This window comes from Peromyscus eremicus, chromosome 1 (genome assembly GCF_949786415.1).
Source record: "Peromyscus eremicus chromosome 1, PerEre_H2_v1, whole genome shotgun sequence".
Classification (NCBI taxonomy): Eukaryota; Metazoa; Chordata; class Mammalia; order Rodentia; family Cricetidae; genus Peromyscus; species Peromyscus eremicus.
In genome coordinates this window covers 32,772,660-32,787,436 of record NC_081416.1, presented here as the reverse complement: position 1 = coordinate 32,787,436, position 14,777 = coordinate 32,772,660, and the positions used below count along the sequence as shown (strand labels likewise).

The following is a 14,777-nucleotide window of genomic DNA, read 5'->3' as shown; positions in this document are numbered from 1 at the left end:
TCCATGGCCACCACTCGTTGCCCTTAACCAAACTGTGCCCTTTGTAAAGCCTCAGACTCCTGACCTGTTAAACATGGGTCATAGCTCCCACTTTGGAGGGTCGATGGCAGAACCAAGTAAGATGGGGATCTAAGGGTTCCTTAGTGTCGGGATCATTGTGTTTAAAAAAAGTCAATTACCACTCTTTGTCCCAGTTACAGCCCAAATGCACCAGTGCCATGGCCTGCCTCACGAATCCCGATTCTCTGGGTTTGGGGCAAGCCTGAGCATCTGCATTCTAACTGGTGCTCAGGGGAAGCTGAAGGCAATGTTTGGATGGTAGGGTGGTAAAAGGTGTTTGCAATTGCAGGTGTCTGGTTGACCTAACCAGAGTTGCTCAGTGCAGCCTGCATATTAGAAGCTCCCAGGAGAGTTACAAAGTGGATGTCTGCTCTACCCCTGTAAGAACTTCATCTAAAGAAGCTAAATTGGGGGTCTGGGCATTCGGATTTTTAAAATGCTATGGTTTGGTTATGTGTTCCTCAAAGGTTCCTGTGCTGGGGTTTAGCCTCCAGTCAGTGGCATTCACCTGGTGGAAGCTTTAAGAGGTGAGGTCTAGTGGGAAGTAATTAAATCCCGAGGGTCCACACTGATAAACAGATGACATCTGTTTTTGAAGAGTGGATAGTTACAATGGGAAGCCACCTCAAGTGTATGGCCCTCCCTTTCTGCTTCTTCACCCTGTTGTGACACAGAAAGATCTGGATGGTGGCACCAAGCATCCTGGACCCTTCACCACCAGAATCTTGAGCCTCATTATGAAGCTCACAGCCTTAGATGATTTGTTAAAACAACATGGAATGGGCTGAGGCCTTGTCCCAGAAGACTCCCATGTCAGGCAGGCTGAGGCCTTCTGCTTGGTTACTCTAACGTGCAAACAGCCTTGAGGAAGAACTCTTCACAGACTCGATGATGAGTGTTTTCATTTCCTCTGTGAAGTGAGATGACACAAAATGTCGAGAGTTATAGTATTTCAGAAGTATGTTGCATCTCCTAAACTGCCCATTTCAGAATACGCAATCAAGCCCCAAACTTCGCACATCTTGGAAACTGTAATTGAGTCAAAATTAGTCAAAATAACAACTCTCAGTCCTTCTAAGGTATTCTGATGCATGATTTATGTTGGTTAATTGCTCTTTCTTAGGAATGTTAGCCCCCAAAATGCCACCTGTCTGAAAGGTAAACGTTTTGTTTCTAAAGCTGGAGCCCATCTACTCTACAAAGCAGAGGGAGTAAAGGTTGAAAAGAAAAAGAGAAGCCATGTGTTTGTAAAAGGCTGGGCAGTGATGAGGGAAATTCTGCTTTTCTTTGGGGGAGTTCCAGAGGAAGTACAGGCGGTCTCTCTCTCTCATGAGAAGAAAGTCTAGAGTGATAAACAGCTGACCTAAGTCAGTCAGCACATCTCCACATCCATCCAGACACACAACTGACCTTCCTTGTACACCTACCCCCCATGCCCCCACCTCTCTCCCTGTTTTCTATTTGGGTGTCTGTAATTTAAAATGGGGCATGGGATTTAATAGTAATAAGCTCCTAAACTAAGTGCTCAGAAGGTAGCTAGTGCATTTTTGATGAATGAGTCATAATTACGACCCCACCCCACCCCCACCCCACCCCCGGGCAGAGTGGATTTGGTACAAAGTATCTGTTCGTTGTAAGGGAGTGAAGGGTTTAGAGATGATTTCTGGTGTAGCCATTTTTCTCCTTGGCTGTGCCAAAGTACCTGCTGAAAACAGCTAATGGAGAATAGGTTTGTTCTGTTTCACAATTTTCGAGAACACAGTCCATCCCGACAGGAAAGGCACCGTGGTGGCCCGAGTGGGGGCAGCTGTCACATTGCATCTGCACTCAGAGATGCGTCCTGGTGCTCAGTCCTTGGGATGGTGCCACTCACATTCAAGGTGGCTCTTCCTTGCTCAGTTAAGCCTCTCTAACAGACATGCCCCAGGAATTATTCCCTATGTGTTTCTAAATCCCATCAAATTGTGAAAACTAATTATTACAGTTCCCATAATAATGGATCTTAACACCAAGAGGGTCCTGTTATGGAAACTATGGGTAAGGTACATGAGAACTTGTGGTTTCAGCATGCAGTGGAGTCTCCAATCCGGAATTGTGTAGGGAATTCCTGAACTATGGCATCCTTTTTCACTAGTATGATCCTGGGTCTTCTCAGCCTGATTAGCTTTCCAGCAAGGGCATGCCTGAGTAGCAATGCTTTGCAAAGGAGCACACACTTTCGAGCCTTTTTCCTGGCTCCGCGCTGCACAAAGGCTGGGCATGTCTTCACCTTCTCTGTACCACAGACCTCTGTAGAAATGCACCTTCATGTTCCAGCTGTAGTTAAGGCAGAGAATGGAGGAAATAAACTTGCTAGCATTTCTGGTAAAGCTCATTTGTGCCTCTCATTGTCCAGTGTGCTGGATGATAACCGAGATTTGCTGGTTCATGTGATCTCTTGCAAAATACACCTTGGTGAGAAGTAAATATAGTCGGGCTCATATTCTTTTTCTTCACTACACTCTCCTTTCCCTCCCCTGATTCTCCACAACTGAGATTAATGTGCTAGATACTAGAAAAAAATACCAAAGCAAACTTGATTTTATCATTAACTTCTAAGGTTCAAAGAGTAACAGAAGGAAAAGCTTGAGTTAGAAGAGACTTGCAAGCTGAGTATGGTACCACACCCTGGCCATCCCAGCACCCAGGAGGCTGAGGCAGCAAGGACTTGAGTCCAAGACCATATGAGGCTATGTAGCATGGCCCTGTCTCACAAAAGAAGACAACCTAAAGGAGGGTTGTCATGTGAATCATCAGCCAGCAGGAAATTCAAAGGTTACTTACCCTACGAAGTCAGGTCAGAGAATAGACAACCATCCTGGTTAATTAAATAGTTCGCCACAGTTGTGGTATGCATCTGGAATCTCAAGACCTAGAAAGCTGAGAGACAGGAGGAGTACAAGTTATCAGCCAACCTGGGCTACATAGTGAGACCCTGTCAGTGAAAGAAAGAAAAGAGAGAGAGGAGGGAGAGAGAGAGAGAGAGAGAGAAGGAAGGGAGGGACGGATGGACAGACGGACGGACGGACGGACAGAACCTCCTGGCTAGTAAAGAATGGCTGCACATTCCATATATGGATTACTACTTTCCAAAGAACTAAACCATCACCTGGAAGAATGTTTTCCGAGTGCCTGCTAGCTGACCCACATGGGAGACACATGTACTTACCTTACCCAGATTTTCCCACCGAACCAAGAGATAGATACCATGAAGAGAAAATGGACAGATTCGTAGAAGTCAACTGATAGGCCCCCACTCAGAGGCTCCCAACTAATCCGGATACTGTTGGGATTTGAATCCAAGCTCACCTGTCACTAAATGAAAATATTTAGAAAACACCCACAGCTATTTGATGATCAGATTATTTGATTGTCTGAATTAATGAAAGAGGTCTAGTGAGTATAGTTTGCTCCAATCTTCTGCAATGATTCAGAAACGATTCCAAGATCTTTCCACACCCCCATCATCAGGGTGTCCTTTCAATACTGATAGATGCAGCACACAGTTCCCATGCTGTCTACACACAAAGACTGCCTTTCCTGTTTCTGCTGTGTTGCAGGCTTATTTAAATTAACTTGGCTTTTAAAATACAAGCAAACAGGTCGCTCTGTACAGGCAGAAACCCAGTAACACTTTAGTAAAACAAAGGCTAGAAACAAAAGCAAATACTGTTTGTTTGTTTGTTTGTTTGTTTGTTTGTTTATTTATTTATTTATTTATTTATTTATGTTCTCTACTGATGCTATGCATCTTCCTGGGAGCTCCCTGCCTTAGTAAAAAAGAACTATTCATTCCAAAAGAATAAGCGTCCGGTTAGAAAACATGTAGTTGAAGGATTGAAATCAAATTGAAGAGGGGGAATTTTCTCTCTAAATCAACACCCATTAGTTAACCTTTGATTCTGCCCCACATGAAATTACCTTGCATGTCTCTGGTGAGCTGCGTCCCTCATCCTGGGAAACACTGCAAATAGATGCTACAGCTTTTCAAGTTAGACACCAGTGGGCCCTGAATTGTAGCCATATTAACTGTGTTCTTGGAGCCAATGTCTTTGAACAAAGTTATAAAATCCTAATGACAACACGGGTTTCAGGTCAAGAATATAGTACTAAATAATATAGTTTTAAAGTACCTTCTGTGAAACGTGGCCAATAGTAGTTAAACATAGTTCCCTTTGACTTTATTGACCCAAAATAGTGAACGTCTACAGTGGGTTCCCATGTTTTGGTGGTTACCGGTGAAAGGCAGAGAAATACTGCACTGGTCTTAGCTGTGCACTCTCAGGCAAGTAGATTAACCTTTCTGTGCCTCATTTCATTTTCGAAAGGGAGGTAGCAATGCTGCCTGTCTCACTGGCTTCCGGGGGGGACTACATGAGGTGCTGGTGTATCTCAGAGCTCTGTAAGAGGTGGATGTCCTTACTCTCATTGGTTAGAGGTGGTGATACTTGGCAAAGAGAGGTAAAAACGAAAGAAAATCAGCCCAGATGGTAAGATCTATGACAGTAAATAAAATGAAAGTAGCCGTCCGTGGTAAGGCAGCCTATGGTCTCGCAAGAAGGATGCTCTGAGGTGGGAGATGTTGTTGGGGGCAAGCAGGCCTGTCCATCAGAAGCTCCTGCTGGGGTGTTCTGGAGAAGCAGGAGTGGAGATCAGCTGCGTGGGTGGGAATGTTCAGAGAAGAAAATCACCTCAGCGTGCTGAGACAAGAACTCCACTGTTTTTCTTTCTTTTTTTCCTTTGTTTTTTTTTTTTTGTTGTTGTTGTTGTTTGTTTGGTTGGTTGGTTGGTTGGTTGGTTTTTCGAGACAGGGTTCCTCTGTGTAACAGTCCTGGCTGTCCTGGATCTCACTCTGTAGACCAGGCTGGCCTCGAACTCACAGAGATCCATCTGCCTCTGCCTCCCAAGTGCTGGGATTAAAGGCGTGCGCCGCCGCCGCCGCCGCCGCCGCCGCCGCCGCCGCCGCCGCCGCCGCCGCCGCCACCACCACCAGGCGAACTCCACTGTTTCTATTCGAGACAGGGAGAAGGGAAAAGAGGAGCCCAGTAGAAAGCCAAAGAATGACAGGGGTGTCCTGGAAGATGAGGGAGGGGTGGTTAACAGCTCTCATTCTAGAAGAACTGAACTGTGACAGAATTAGACAACAGCAAGCTGTCTTTCCCTTTCAGCTTTATTCACGGTGACAGTCCCTAAGGAAGTGTACACAATAGAGTTCGGCAGCAACGTGAGCCTGGAGTGTGATTTTGACCACAGAGAATGCACGGGGCTCGGAGAAATAAGAGTCAGTTTGCAGAAGGTAGAAAATGATACCTCTTCGCCAAGTGAGAGAGCCACCCTACTGAAGGAGGTGCTGCCCCTGGGGAAGGCCTTGTTCCACATCTCCAGTGTCCAAGTGAAGGATGCGGGGCAGTACCGCTGTCTGGTCATCTGCGGGGCCGCCTGGGACTACAAGTACCTGACGGTCAAGGTCAAAGGTGAGTGTTTGCAAATGCTCGCTGATGGAGAGACATGACAGCGGAGCCGCACCACAGCATGCTGCTCTCAGTAGCTCAAACAAAAGCTGGAAACCGGCTTGAACGAGGCAGCTACTTCAAAGGGGGGAAAAGCTCCTGGCTGGAAATATTTTTTGACATCCGGTATAAGAAAAGATACAGAGGTTAAGCAGCAGACACAGTGGGGTAGAGGAAGTCAGGAAAATGAGAAGACTTCCTGCCTCTTCCTCTGCTGGACTCAGGACTCCCTTGTGCAGAAGATTTTTTCCTTAAAGCAGTGGTCCTCACGGAGGGACCTGTTGATTCCCACGGACTCTCCGAGGGAAGAACAAGTATGGGTGTCTAGCTCTTCACCGTCCTCAATCTCTTTCCCCAATTGATGAACCTGAGAACGTACCGCCAGGCAAAGCGTTGAGGGTTCCCCTGAAATACTCCTTCTTCATGAAGGGCCTGCCTCCCTTCTCAAATATAATCCATTGACCCAAGGTTTAAAACCTCCACAGTGTCAGACGAGGGTGAAAAGAAACCCTGAAGCTCCACAGAGCAGGATGGCTGCTGCTTTTTACACAGCAGCTGTAAAATGCTTTGCTTCCAACAGAACTGGAGGATGATGAGGACCCTCACCTAGAGACAATAGCTGATAATCAAAAATTAGCAATTTTTACCTGATAAACTATGTCTTTCAAATTGCTTCCAATTCCTACTAGGTAATTCATATGAACAAGATTTAGCTACAAAATTTTAAAAAATTAAATTAAATTAATGTTGAATTCTACCTCTCAGAATAGTCCTAAACATAATCTATAAGCATTTTCAGATTGATGAATAACTTGAATGATACATCCAGTGCACTTTTATTTTTCACACTTAATAATTGTCAATATCCACGATATTTTACATTTTGATAATATGTGTTGATAATGGTAATGAAATTACATTATAGAAGAAAACTTTGGACACCTGAAATCCCACAGTAATAAGGAAAATTTTAATTTCAATAGTTGTACATATTTTGCTGTTAAGTGTAAGACAGTTAAGGATGATAAATCAGAGAACTACCGGACATATATGTGTGTGTGTGTTTGTAAGAATGATACAATTATTTGTTGAAAATATGAATATTTATAAAATGCTAAATATGTATTTTTCAATATAGAAGCTTATGAAAAAGTCTAAGAATCAAACGGACACACAGGAAAACTAGGACACACACTGTCCTAATTTTCATCAGAGGATTGTGAGCAGAGAGCAGTGTTGAAGACCAACACGCAAGAGTAACTTACTGTGTTGCAGAACCTCGGATCTGGGGCCGGGGGAAGAATCCTACAGATGAAGTATGTTAGAGAAAGGCTTAGTTTTACCTTTAAATCTGGGGGACAGATCTGGACAATAGGTCTGTCACACCTCTCTCCACACAGGGATGCATATTAAATATAGGGAAGAGAGTTCATTTCCAAAGGACAGAAAAACGATGAGGCAGAACGAGAAGATCTAGGGGAGATGGTGGCTTCCGGAAAACCACGTTGTAGCCACGTGACTAAGAGCCATCGGTCTACGGTGGTGGGAGAGAGGCTGAAGCAGAGTACGGAGGCACCGAGAGAGGCCAGGTCCTCCCAGAGGTGCTGAGGTTGAGAGGTGGCCGGCAAAGAGGACTCCAGGCAGGCCCAGAGCAAGAGCACACCGGGCCACAGTCCAGCTGGAGCCAGGCATAGGAATAGATGAGCCATTGTGGGGAACGAACCAAAGTTTACCAAAGTACTTTAACCCAACACAAAGGCCCAGGAAGGTATGAGTGTGACCTCAGCAGGCTGAGGAAAGGGGCAGCATGGCTCCCATTGCAGGGAATTCACCACAAATGAGGAGGACAAAGGGCCTAGCAAAGGAAGCTGGAAGAGAAGCCCTGGGTGGAAAGGTGGCTGGCATCTGAGACTCTGGGCCCAGGGAAAGCATTGGCTGAAATAACCTACTGATGGAGTCACATCTCAGCTCCTTTCCCCTTAGGGATCAAAGGAATAAGGCTATCAGAGTGAAGAACACATTATCCTGACTTTCCAAGGGAGTCAAGTTTTTGGAATTACAGTCAGACCCTATACTATTCTTCAGGCTGTTAAATGACAGATTGAAAGTAATCCCTAAAGAGTTATTTCAGTGATTATTTGAAGTTTTCCTGGATCCTGTAAGACAAAAGCATATAAGAACTGTGTTTCCCACTTTATTTACAGTCACTATGATGATTAAGATAATAGTGCTGTATGCACAGTTTGTTCTTAGAAGGGATATGGAGGCTGAGAGACGGCCAAGAGCACTTACCGTGCAAGTATAAGAATCTGAGTTCAAATTCACAGCACCCACATTAAAAACAATGCATGACTGTATCTTCAGTGCTGTGGGGCAGTAACAGGTAGGACGTGGGAGCTCACTGGCCAGTCAGCCTAGCCAAAACAGTAAACTTCAAGTTCAGTGAGAGACCCTGACTCAAGGGAATGCCATAGAGAATAAGACAATCAGGGTTTTCTTCTGATCTTCACACGAGCATGCCCACCTGCACACACACATGTTCACAGAAACATATATCATATATGCCACATTCACCACATACCCCCCAACATGGACATGCCCACCTGTACACACATGCACATAGAAACGTACACCACATACCCTCTCTCCCAACACACACATACCAGAGAAATAGGAACCATGAAATTTGTAGAAATCTGAAGTAGAAAATAATCATTCTTTTAAGATTAAGCATTGAAAAGTCATCAAGGGACCAAGGGAATAGTACCAAGAAAGAGGTAAAGGGGAAAGCCAGGCCAGTGGAACCTCGGAATCATCACTTGATAGACTCTTCAGTGAGAGCTAGTGCCAGAAAATAAAGGATTCTGCTGCTAGAGAAACCATCAGAGCAGAGAGGGAGGGAAATGTCCTTTAATTAATGAGAAAGCAGAGAGTTTGAAAGACCATGTCACCAGCCCTTGGCTAATGCCTTTCAGATTCTCAAGACCAGGTTCTTAGACACTGAGCTTATTATATGTGTTTTACTCAGCCAAACAAGTGCCTGTGGGATGAAACTGATGACATAAGAATGAGCTTCTCAGTGGAAGTTTAATTACTTATTGTGCTCATGGCAAAGATAGCTTCTGGAGATGCAGGGGCTTCCATTTATAGATATAGTTAGCTACAAGTTAGGTAGTTAACTGATCGCTATTATGAGAAAAATAGATATGCTAAAGATAAAAGTCAGTGTTTTCAGTTGGTCTAGGCACAATGGAAATCAGAATAGAGGTTCCTTAGAAAACTAAAAATAGTACTATCATTTGATCCAGCTATAGTAATGAAGAACAAAATCATGTCATTTAAAGGAAAATGGATAAAACTGGAAACCATTGTGTAGAGAGACATAATGAAGACTTTGGAAGAATTGTACAATATGTTTGGTCTTATCTGTGGAATCTAAGGGGGAAAGGGACGCCATCAAAGTAAAAGGGGACTGCCAGAGAGAAGGAAAGGATGGAAGGGGGGATGTAGCTGAGGATAATGGGAGGGTAACTGCCATCCAAGGACAGTCAGTGCATGTATGAAAATGCCATAAAAAGAATGGCAGGATCTTTAAAAAGTCACATTTCATAATGATAAACATCAGCTCTATAGAGAGAAATGACTATTCTAAAGGTATGCGCATCTGACAATGTAGCTTCACTGCGTTCAACATAAACTGGGGAGTTGGCTGTTCCTCCCTTGAGCGCCACCCACTCTCAGTTCTTTTCTTTTACTCTTTCTTTTAAATTGTTTTTATATTTTGATATTTTTACATTTTATATTTTATATTGATATTGATATAATTATATCATTTTAACTTTCCTTTTCATCTCTGCAAACTCTCCAGTATACTCATCTTTTTTTCAAAGTCATGGTCTCCTTTATCTATACATACATATATATATATATATATATATATATATATACATATATACATATATATTTCTGCATACATGAATACAACCTGCTCAGTCTGTACAATGTCACTTAGATGTGTGTTTTCAGGGATGACCATTAGTATTAGATAACCAATTGGTGTTCTCTTCCCTGGGGAAAACTGTCTCCCACTCTCAGCATCCCTTAGCTGCCTGTAGGCCTTTGTGTAGAGTTGAGGCCTCCCAGGCTTTTCTCATTCTCTTAATAAATCTCAGTTCTCTTTGTTCAAAAACAATTGGAAGACAAAATGAAGAAGAATAAAAAGGAGGAGGAGGAGGAGAGGAAGAAGAAAAAGAAGGAAAAGGAGGAGAAAGAGGGAAGAGGAGGAAGAAGAGGAGGAGGAAGAAGAAGAAAAGAAGAAGAAGAAGGAGAAGGAGAAGGGAAGGAGAAGGGAAGGAGAAGGAGAAGAAGAAGAAGAAGAAGAAGAAGAAGAAGAAGAAGAAGAAGAAGAAGAAGAAGAAGAAGAAGAAGAAGCCAGATGTGTGTATGTGAACTTTTGATTCAGCTCTGCTATAACAGGTAGGACAAAATATGCAGCAGCAGACTTGAACAACTCAGCCACCCTGACCTAAATGATTTGTGTAGAACACCATCCTCAGATTGTTTCTAGGTTCATGTCTAACACTCACCAAGATAGTTATCTAGCCAAGATGCCAAAGAACACATTTCTCATTGAGCAGGAAGTTGGAAATCTTGGACTTTTAAAACCACCCACTTGAAACTCTAAAATCTGCTCATCTTTTCTCAAGAAAAGTCTAGCTTCCCTATTATGAATCATTGGGAATGATGCCTCCCTAGCCACTTCCCAAATGAAAAAGGTTGCGGAAGCATTTTTGATATCGTTAATATAAGGTGTGGGTTTTCATCCCTTTCCCAAACTATGCTGGTTCTTTTGGCTGAATATCTATCCCTTTGCCATGTATCCCTTCATTTACATATCACAAGTCAGAGTCTCAGCCAAGCCCTGATTCCTGGTCCTTTTTCTTCTGAGTCACCTCTCTGCTCAGCCCAGATCAGTTTCTTGTTTGGAACTGTCCTGCAGGAGCTGGCTGAACTTCACCTACAACAGATTATCCAATAAGTCTAGGCTGGTTGTTTTGGGGTTGTTGGTTTTTTGTTTTGTTTTGTTTTTCAAATTTACACACTAATTCCCAAAAGATAGAAATAAGATATAATGTGGTAGAATAAAATAGTTCTAAGAGGATGCTGCACCAAGAGGAAAAAGGTGTGGCTAAATTAGAGGTAAAGTGACTACTTTGTCTGCTTCAGATACGGTTTGACTGCCAGAGACAGCCCAAAACTTGGTTCCAAGGAACTTGGTAAGACTAGGCCAAATCGTTCAGTAGACTGTGTCAGAACCCAATTCTCTTCCTTTTCTCTGAGTTCTAGGTGTTACCAGATCCATCAAGAGAATATGTTGTTCCTGCCTAGGTTGCGTCCCATCCCTCTGTGTCATGTCCAATGCAAAGTAGTGTGATAAAATGCAGGAGTTCACATCGCCCCACCATCTCGAGGGTTCTATTGTTTCGCTGTTTGCAAACTAAGAATCCAAATTTTACCAACCTCTTACAGTCCTTGTCTACTTTAAATAAGATAATGTCTAGTGACAGGGCAAGGGCCAGGTTTTATGGTCACTTAACCTCTGCTGTTTATTAAGTTTTTGGAAAAGTGAGCAACACACAAGAATGCATATGGGAAGCTGGGTGGTGGTGGCGCACGCCTTTAATCCCAGCACTTGGGAGGCAGAGGCAGGCGGATCTCTGAGTTCAAGGCCAGCCTGGTCTCCAAAGTGAGTTCCAGGAAAGGCGCAAAGCTATACAGAGAAACCCTGTCTCAAAGAAAAAAAAAAAAAAAGAATGCATATGGGAAATGAACACCACACGTTAAGTGAATGGCTGTATGACCACATGATTCTCCCCTCCTCTCCCTGTTTGGGGTGTCTCTGGATGACTTACACTGGAGAACGTGAATAAGAACAGAGAGCTCCTTCTTCCTTGCTCCCTCACCTTGACCGAGAAGCACGGACTTGCAGTTCAGACCCTGTTCTAGCTCCATTTCTGTGGCTGTGACCAAATACCTTGCAGAAATGCAACTTAGAGTTGAGGAGTTTATTTGGCTCACAGTTCCAAGATATAGTCTGTCACTGAGAGGAAATCAAGGCAGGAACTCAAAGTAGCTACTCATATCACATCCTGAGTCAGGAGCAGATGGAAATGAATGCCTATGCACCTGCTTGTTTGTGCTCAGCTTGGTTTCTCTACTTTCAGGTAGTTCAGTCCCACCTGCCTAGGACACTGTGCCACCCATAGTGAGCTGGGACTTCCCATATCAATTAACTTAATTAAGACATTACCCGATAGGGGTGCCCACAGACCACCTTGGTGTGGACAATCCCTCATTGAGACGGTTCCCCTCAGATAATTCTAGATTGCATCAAGTTGGCAACTAAAGTTAACCATCACATCACAGACCCCAAGTCTTCTCATAAAAGATAATAAACAAACAAACAAATAAAAAAAATTCTAAAGATGGCCCAGTCTTAACATCACTTTAAAAAAGAAAAGAATATAAAAGGCCATAGAATGTGGCATTTTAGCATAGTGCTAAGATATAAGTTTGCAGCCTTTCTAATTTCAAACATTGGGTCGACCAGTCTTTATTCTTCTGACTTTGGACACCACTCTCAACATACCTGTCTTCAATTAACCCCAACAAAAATTGGGGATAACAACAAAGCATCTTTGTTGTATTGTATGAATTAAACTGTTCAATCTATGCAAAGTAATGTACCTGGGACATAGAAAATATTTTTAAAATAAAAGAAAATGTATTACCTAAGATCAATAGAGACCATTTTATTTCCTCTTGCATTGAGTAGAATTCTACAGCAATCAGAATATAATTTCTTTTTCTTCTGTTGTCCAGCTTCTTACAAGAATATAGACACTAGGATCCTAGAGTTCCCAGGAACAGGGGAGGTGCAGCTCACCTGCCAGGCTAGAGGTTACCCCCTGGCAGAAGTGTCCTGGCTTAACGTCAGTGTTCCTGCCAACACCAGCCACATCAAGACCCCTGAAGGCCTCTACCAGATCACCAGTGTTCTGCACCTAAAACCACAGCCTGGCAGAAACATCAGCTGCGTGTTCTGGAATGCTCACATGAAGGAGCTTACTTCAGCCATCATTGGCCCTCTGGGTAAGTGCAGCCCCCACTTCCTAGCTCTATCAATCAGAGTTCATGTATGAAACAGATGGCGTGCTCACATGAGCCATTCAAGGAAGGTGTCATAAAGGGACTCTTCGGGAAGTCAAAGTTGAATCTAGAAGAATTACAAGGACAGAACAGAACAAAGATCTCTTGAGTCGCCACTGTTGGAGAGGCTACCGGGAGAAGGGCAGCTGTAGGGACAGCACCTCTTGGAGTGCGGCACCTGAGCAGCCTCAAAGAGGGAAGTCTGCCAATGACAGATACCCCAACCACACCTCAGGTCCTCCGTATCCTGCCGGTGTCTCCCATTGGCTGATCCCAGCAGGAGTTCAGAGAACAAAGATACCTAGCCACAGGCTGCTTCCAGAAAGGTCAACATTGGATCTCAGAGCACAATGTTACAGTATAGAAAAAAGATCTGAAGAAGCTGTAGAAACATCTCCTGTGATTCATGCCCAGAGTGATAAGTGAATAGCATGGAACACCCATGTTTGTCTGGCTGTACTGCTGGTTAATTGGCTATGTGGCATCCCTAAAAAACTGATCTCTTACAAAAAAAAAATCAGTCTGACTGGCCACGCTAGCTAGTATTAGAAGTGGATTTCATCCTTTTGAATTTCTGCACCAGCAAGATTGTAACCTATTTTTTTTAACAAGCCAATAACTTTTTGTGCCAGGTAAGAGCATTTGTTTGATAACTAAAATCTATCCACTAGAAAAACAATCATTGCCTAAGAGACAGGAACTTTTTTCCACCATGTATGTAGTTCTTATTGCTCCTGTATCAAATTGCCACAAATGCAATGGTTCAAAACAACAAAACTTTATTATCTTATACTTCTGGAGGTTTGAAGTCTAATATAGGTTTCACTGAGTTCTAGTCAAGGTGAGTGAGGATTAGAGGTCCTAGGAGTTAATCTATTGTCCTGCCTTTTCCAATGTCATCATCTATATTGCATGGCTTGTGACTGCTTCTTCAAAGGCAATAGTCACATCACCCAGCCCCTTTTCTCAGACTCTTCCCCTGGCTCTCTTTCTCGTGAACCTGGGGCTTTAGGAGATGCCGCCTCCCCCCGCCCCCCCGGTGGAAATATATGTGTCCAAATAGGTTGAGATTTGGTTGGTACCGGAATCCAAAGGATGAGATCCACTTCCAGAACTAGCTAGCGTGACCGGTCAAGTTCTGAATAATTTAATAAGAGACCAATTTTCTTGGAAATGTCACTAGAACCAGTTAACTGGCACCACAGTCAGCAAAATAATATAGATCCTACTCACTGGGGCTCTGAAAGGGACCCAGTGGGAAACGCCTCCGTGGTCAGTGTTGGACAGAAGAAAAATCCATTCTGTCCTGGCTGCATTATCTAGCAGCGATCCTCTGCCTGGGCCTTGGCGGTTTTCCATTTTTTTTCAATTGTATGAATCATTGGTTGAAAGGAAACCTAATCATGAAAAATGGAGTAAGACTTCCTCTTTCTCTCTTCCCTGCTCCTCCTTACTTAGAGCAGGCAGAGGAGGAGCAGAGGAAATGTGTACCACAGGAACTCCCTCCCCTCCCTTTGTCCCTTCTGCTTAGATGGCAGCCCCGGAAGAGAGGCCCAGCCTTTCCACACTTCCACACAGGACCAAACCTGACTGTGAGCAGGAATCAAGCAAGGAACCGAGCAAGGGTTCCTGCTCTTGGAGTGGGACAGGTGGAGGGTTGTTTTTTTTTTTGTGTGTGTGTGTGTGTGTGTGTGTGTGTGTGTGTGTGTGTGTGTTTGTTTGTTTGTTTGTTTGTTTGTTTTGAGGGGGAAGGAGGTGGTTCCCTGGGCAAGCTGGCAGATCCAAAAGGATTCAGGACCCCAATAGGAGTGGGCACTGGTCTTAAGCCAGGGGGTTCTGACACAAGAGAAGGCAACTGGTCAGTACAGGAAACAGAACTGACAGAAACACATAAAAAGACACACAGAGGCGCGCGCGCGCGCGCGCACACACACACACACACACATACACACAGACAAC

At 43.8% G+C, this 14,777-nt stretch overlaps 1 protein-coding gene across 1 annotated transcript in view; it reads left to right on the top strand.

Moving 5' to 3' along the window:
* The first annotated feature begins 992 nt into the window (after positions 1-992).
* The window catches only part of Pdcd1lg2 (programmed cell death 1 ligand 2), a 30,940-nt gene continuing 17,155 nt past the window's right edge, over positions 993-14,777 (top strand). Inside the window, exons 1-3 of the mRNA XM_059253771.1 lie at positions 993-1,139; positions 5,240-5,573; positions 12,492-12,761. Coding sequence (XP_059109754.1) covers positions 993-1,139; positions 5,240-5,573; positions 12,492-12,761 — 751 coding nt within the window. The remainder of the gene's footprint in view (positions 1,140-5,239; positions 5,574-12,491; positions 12,762-14,777) is intronic.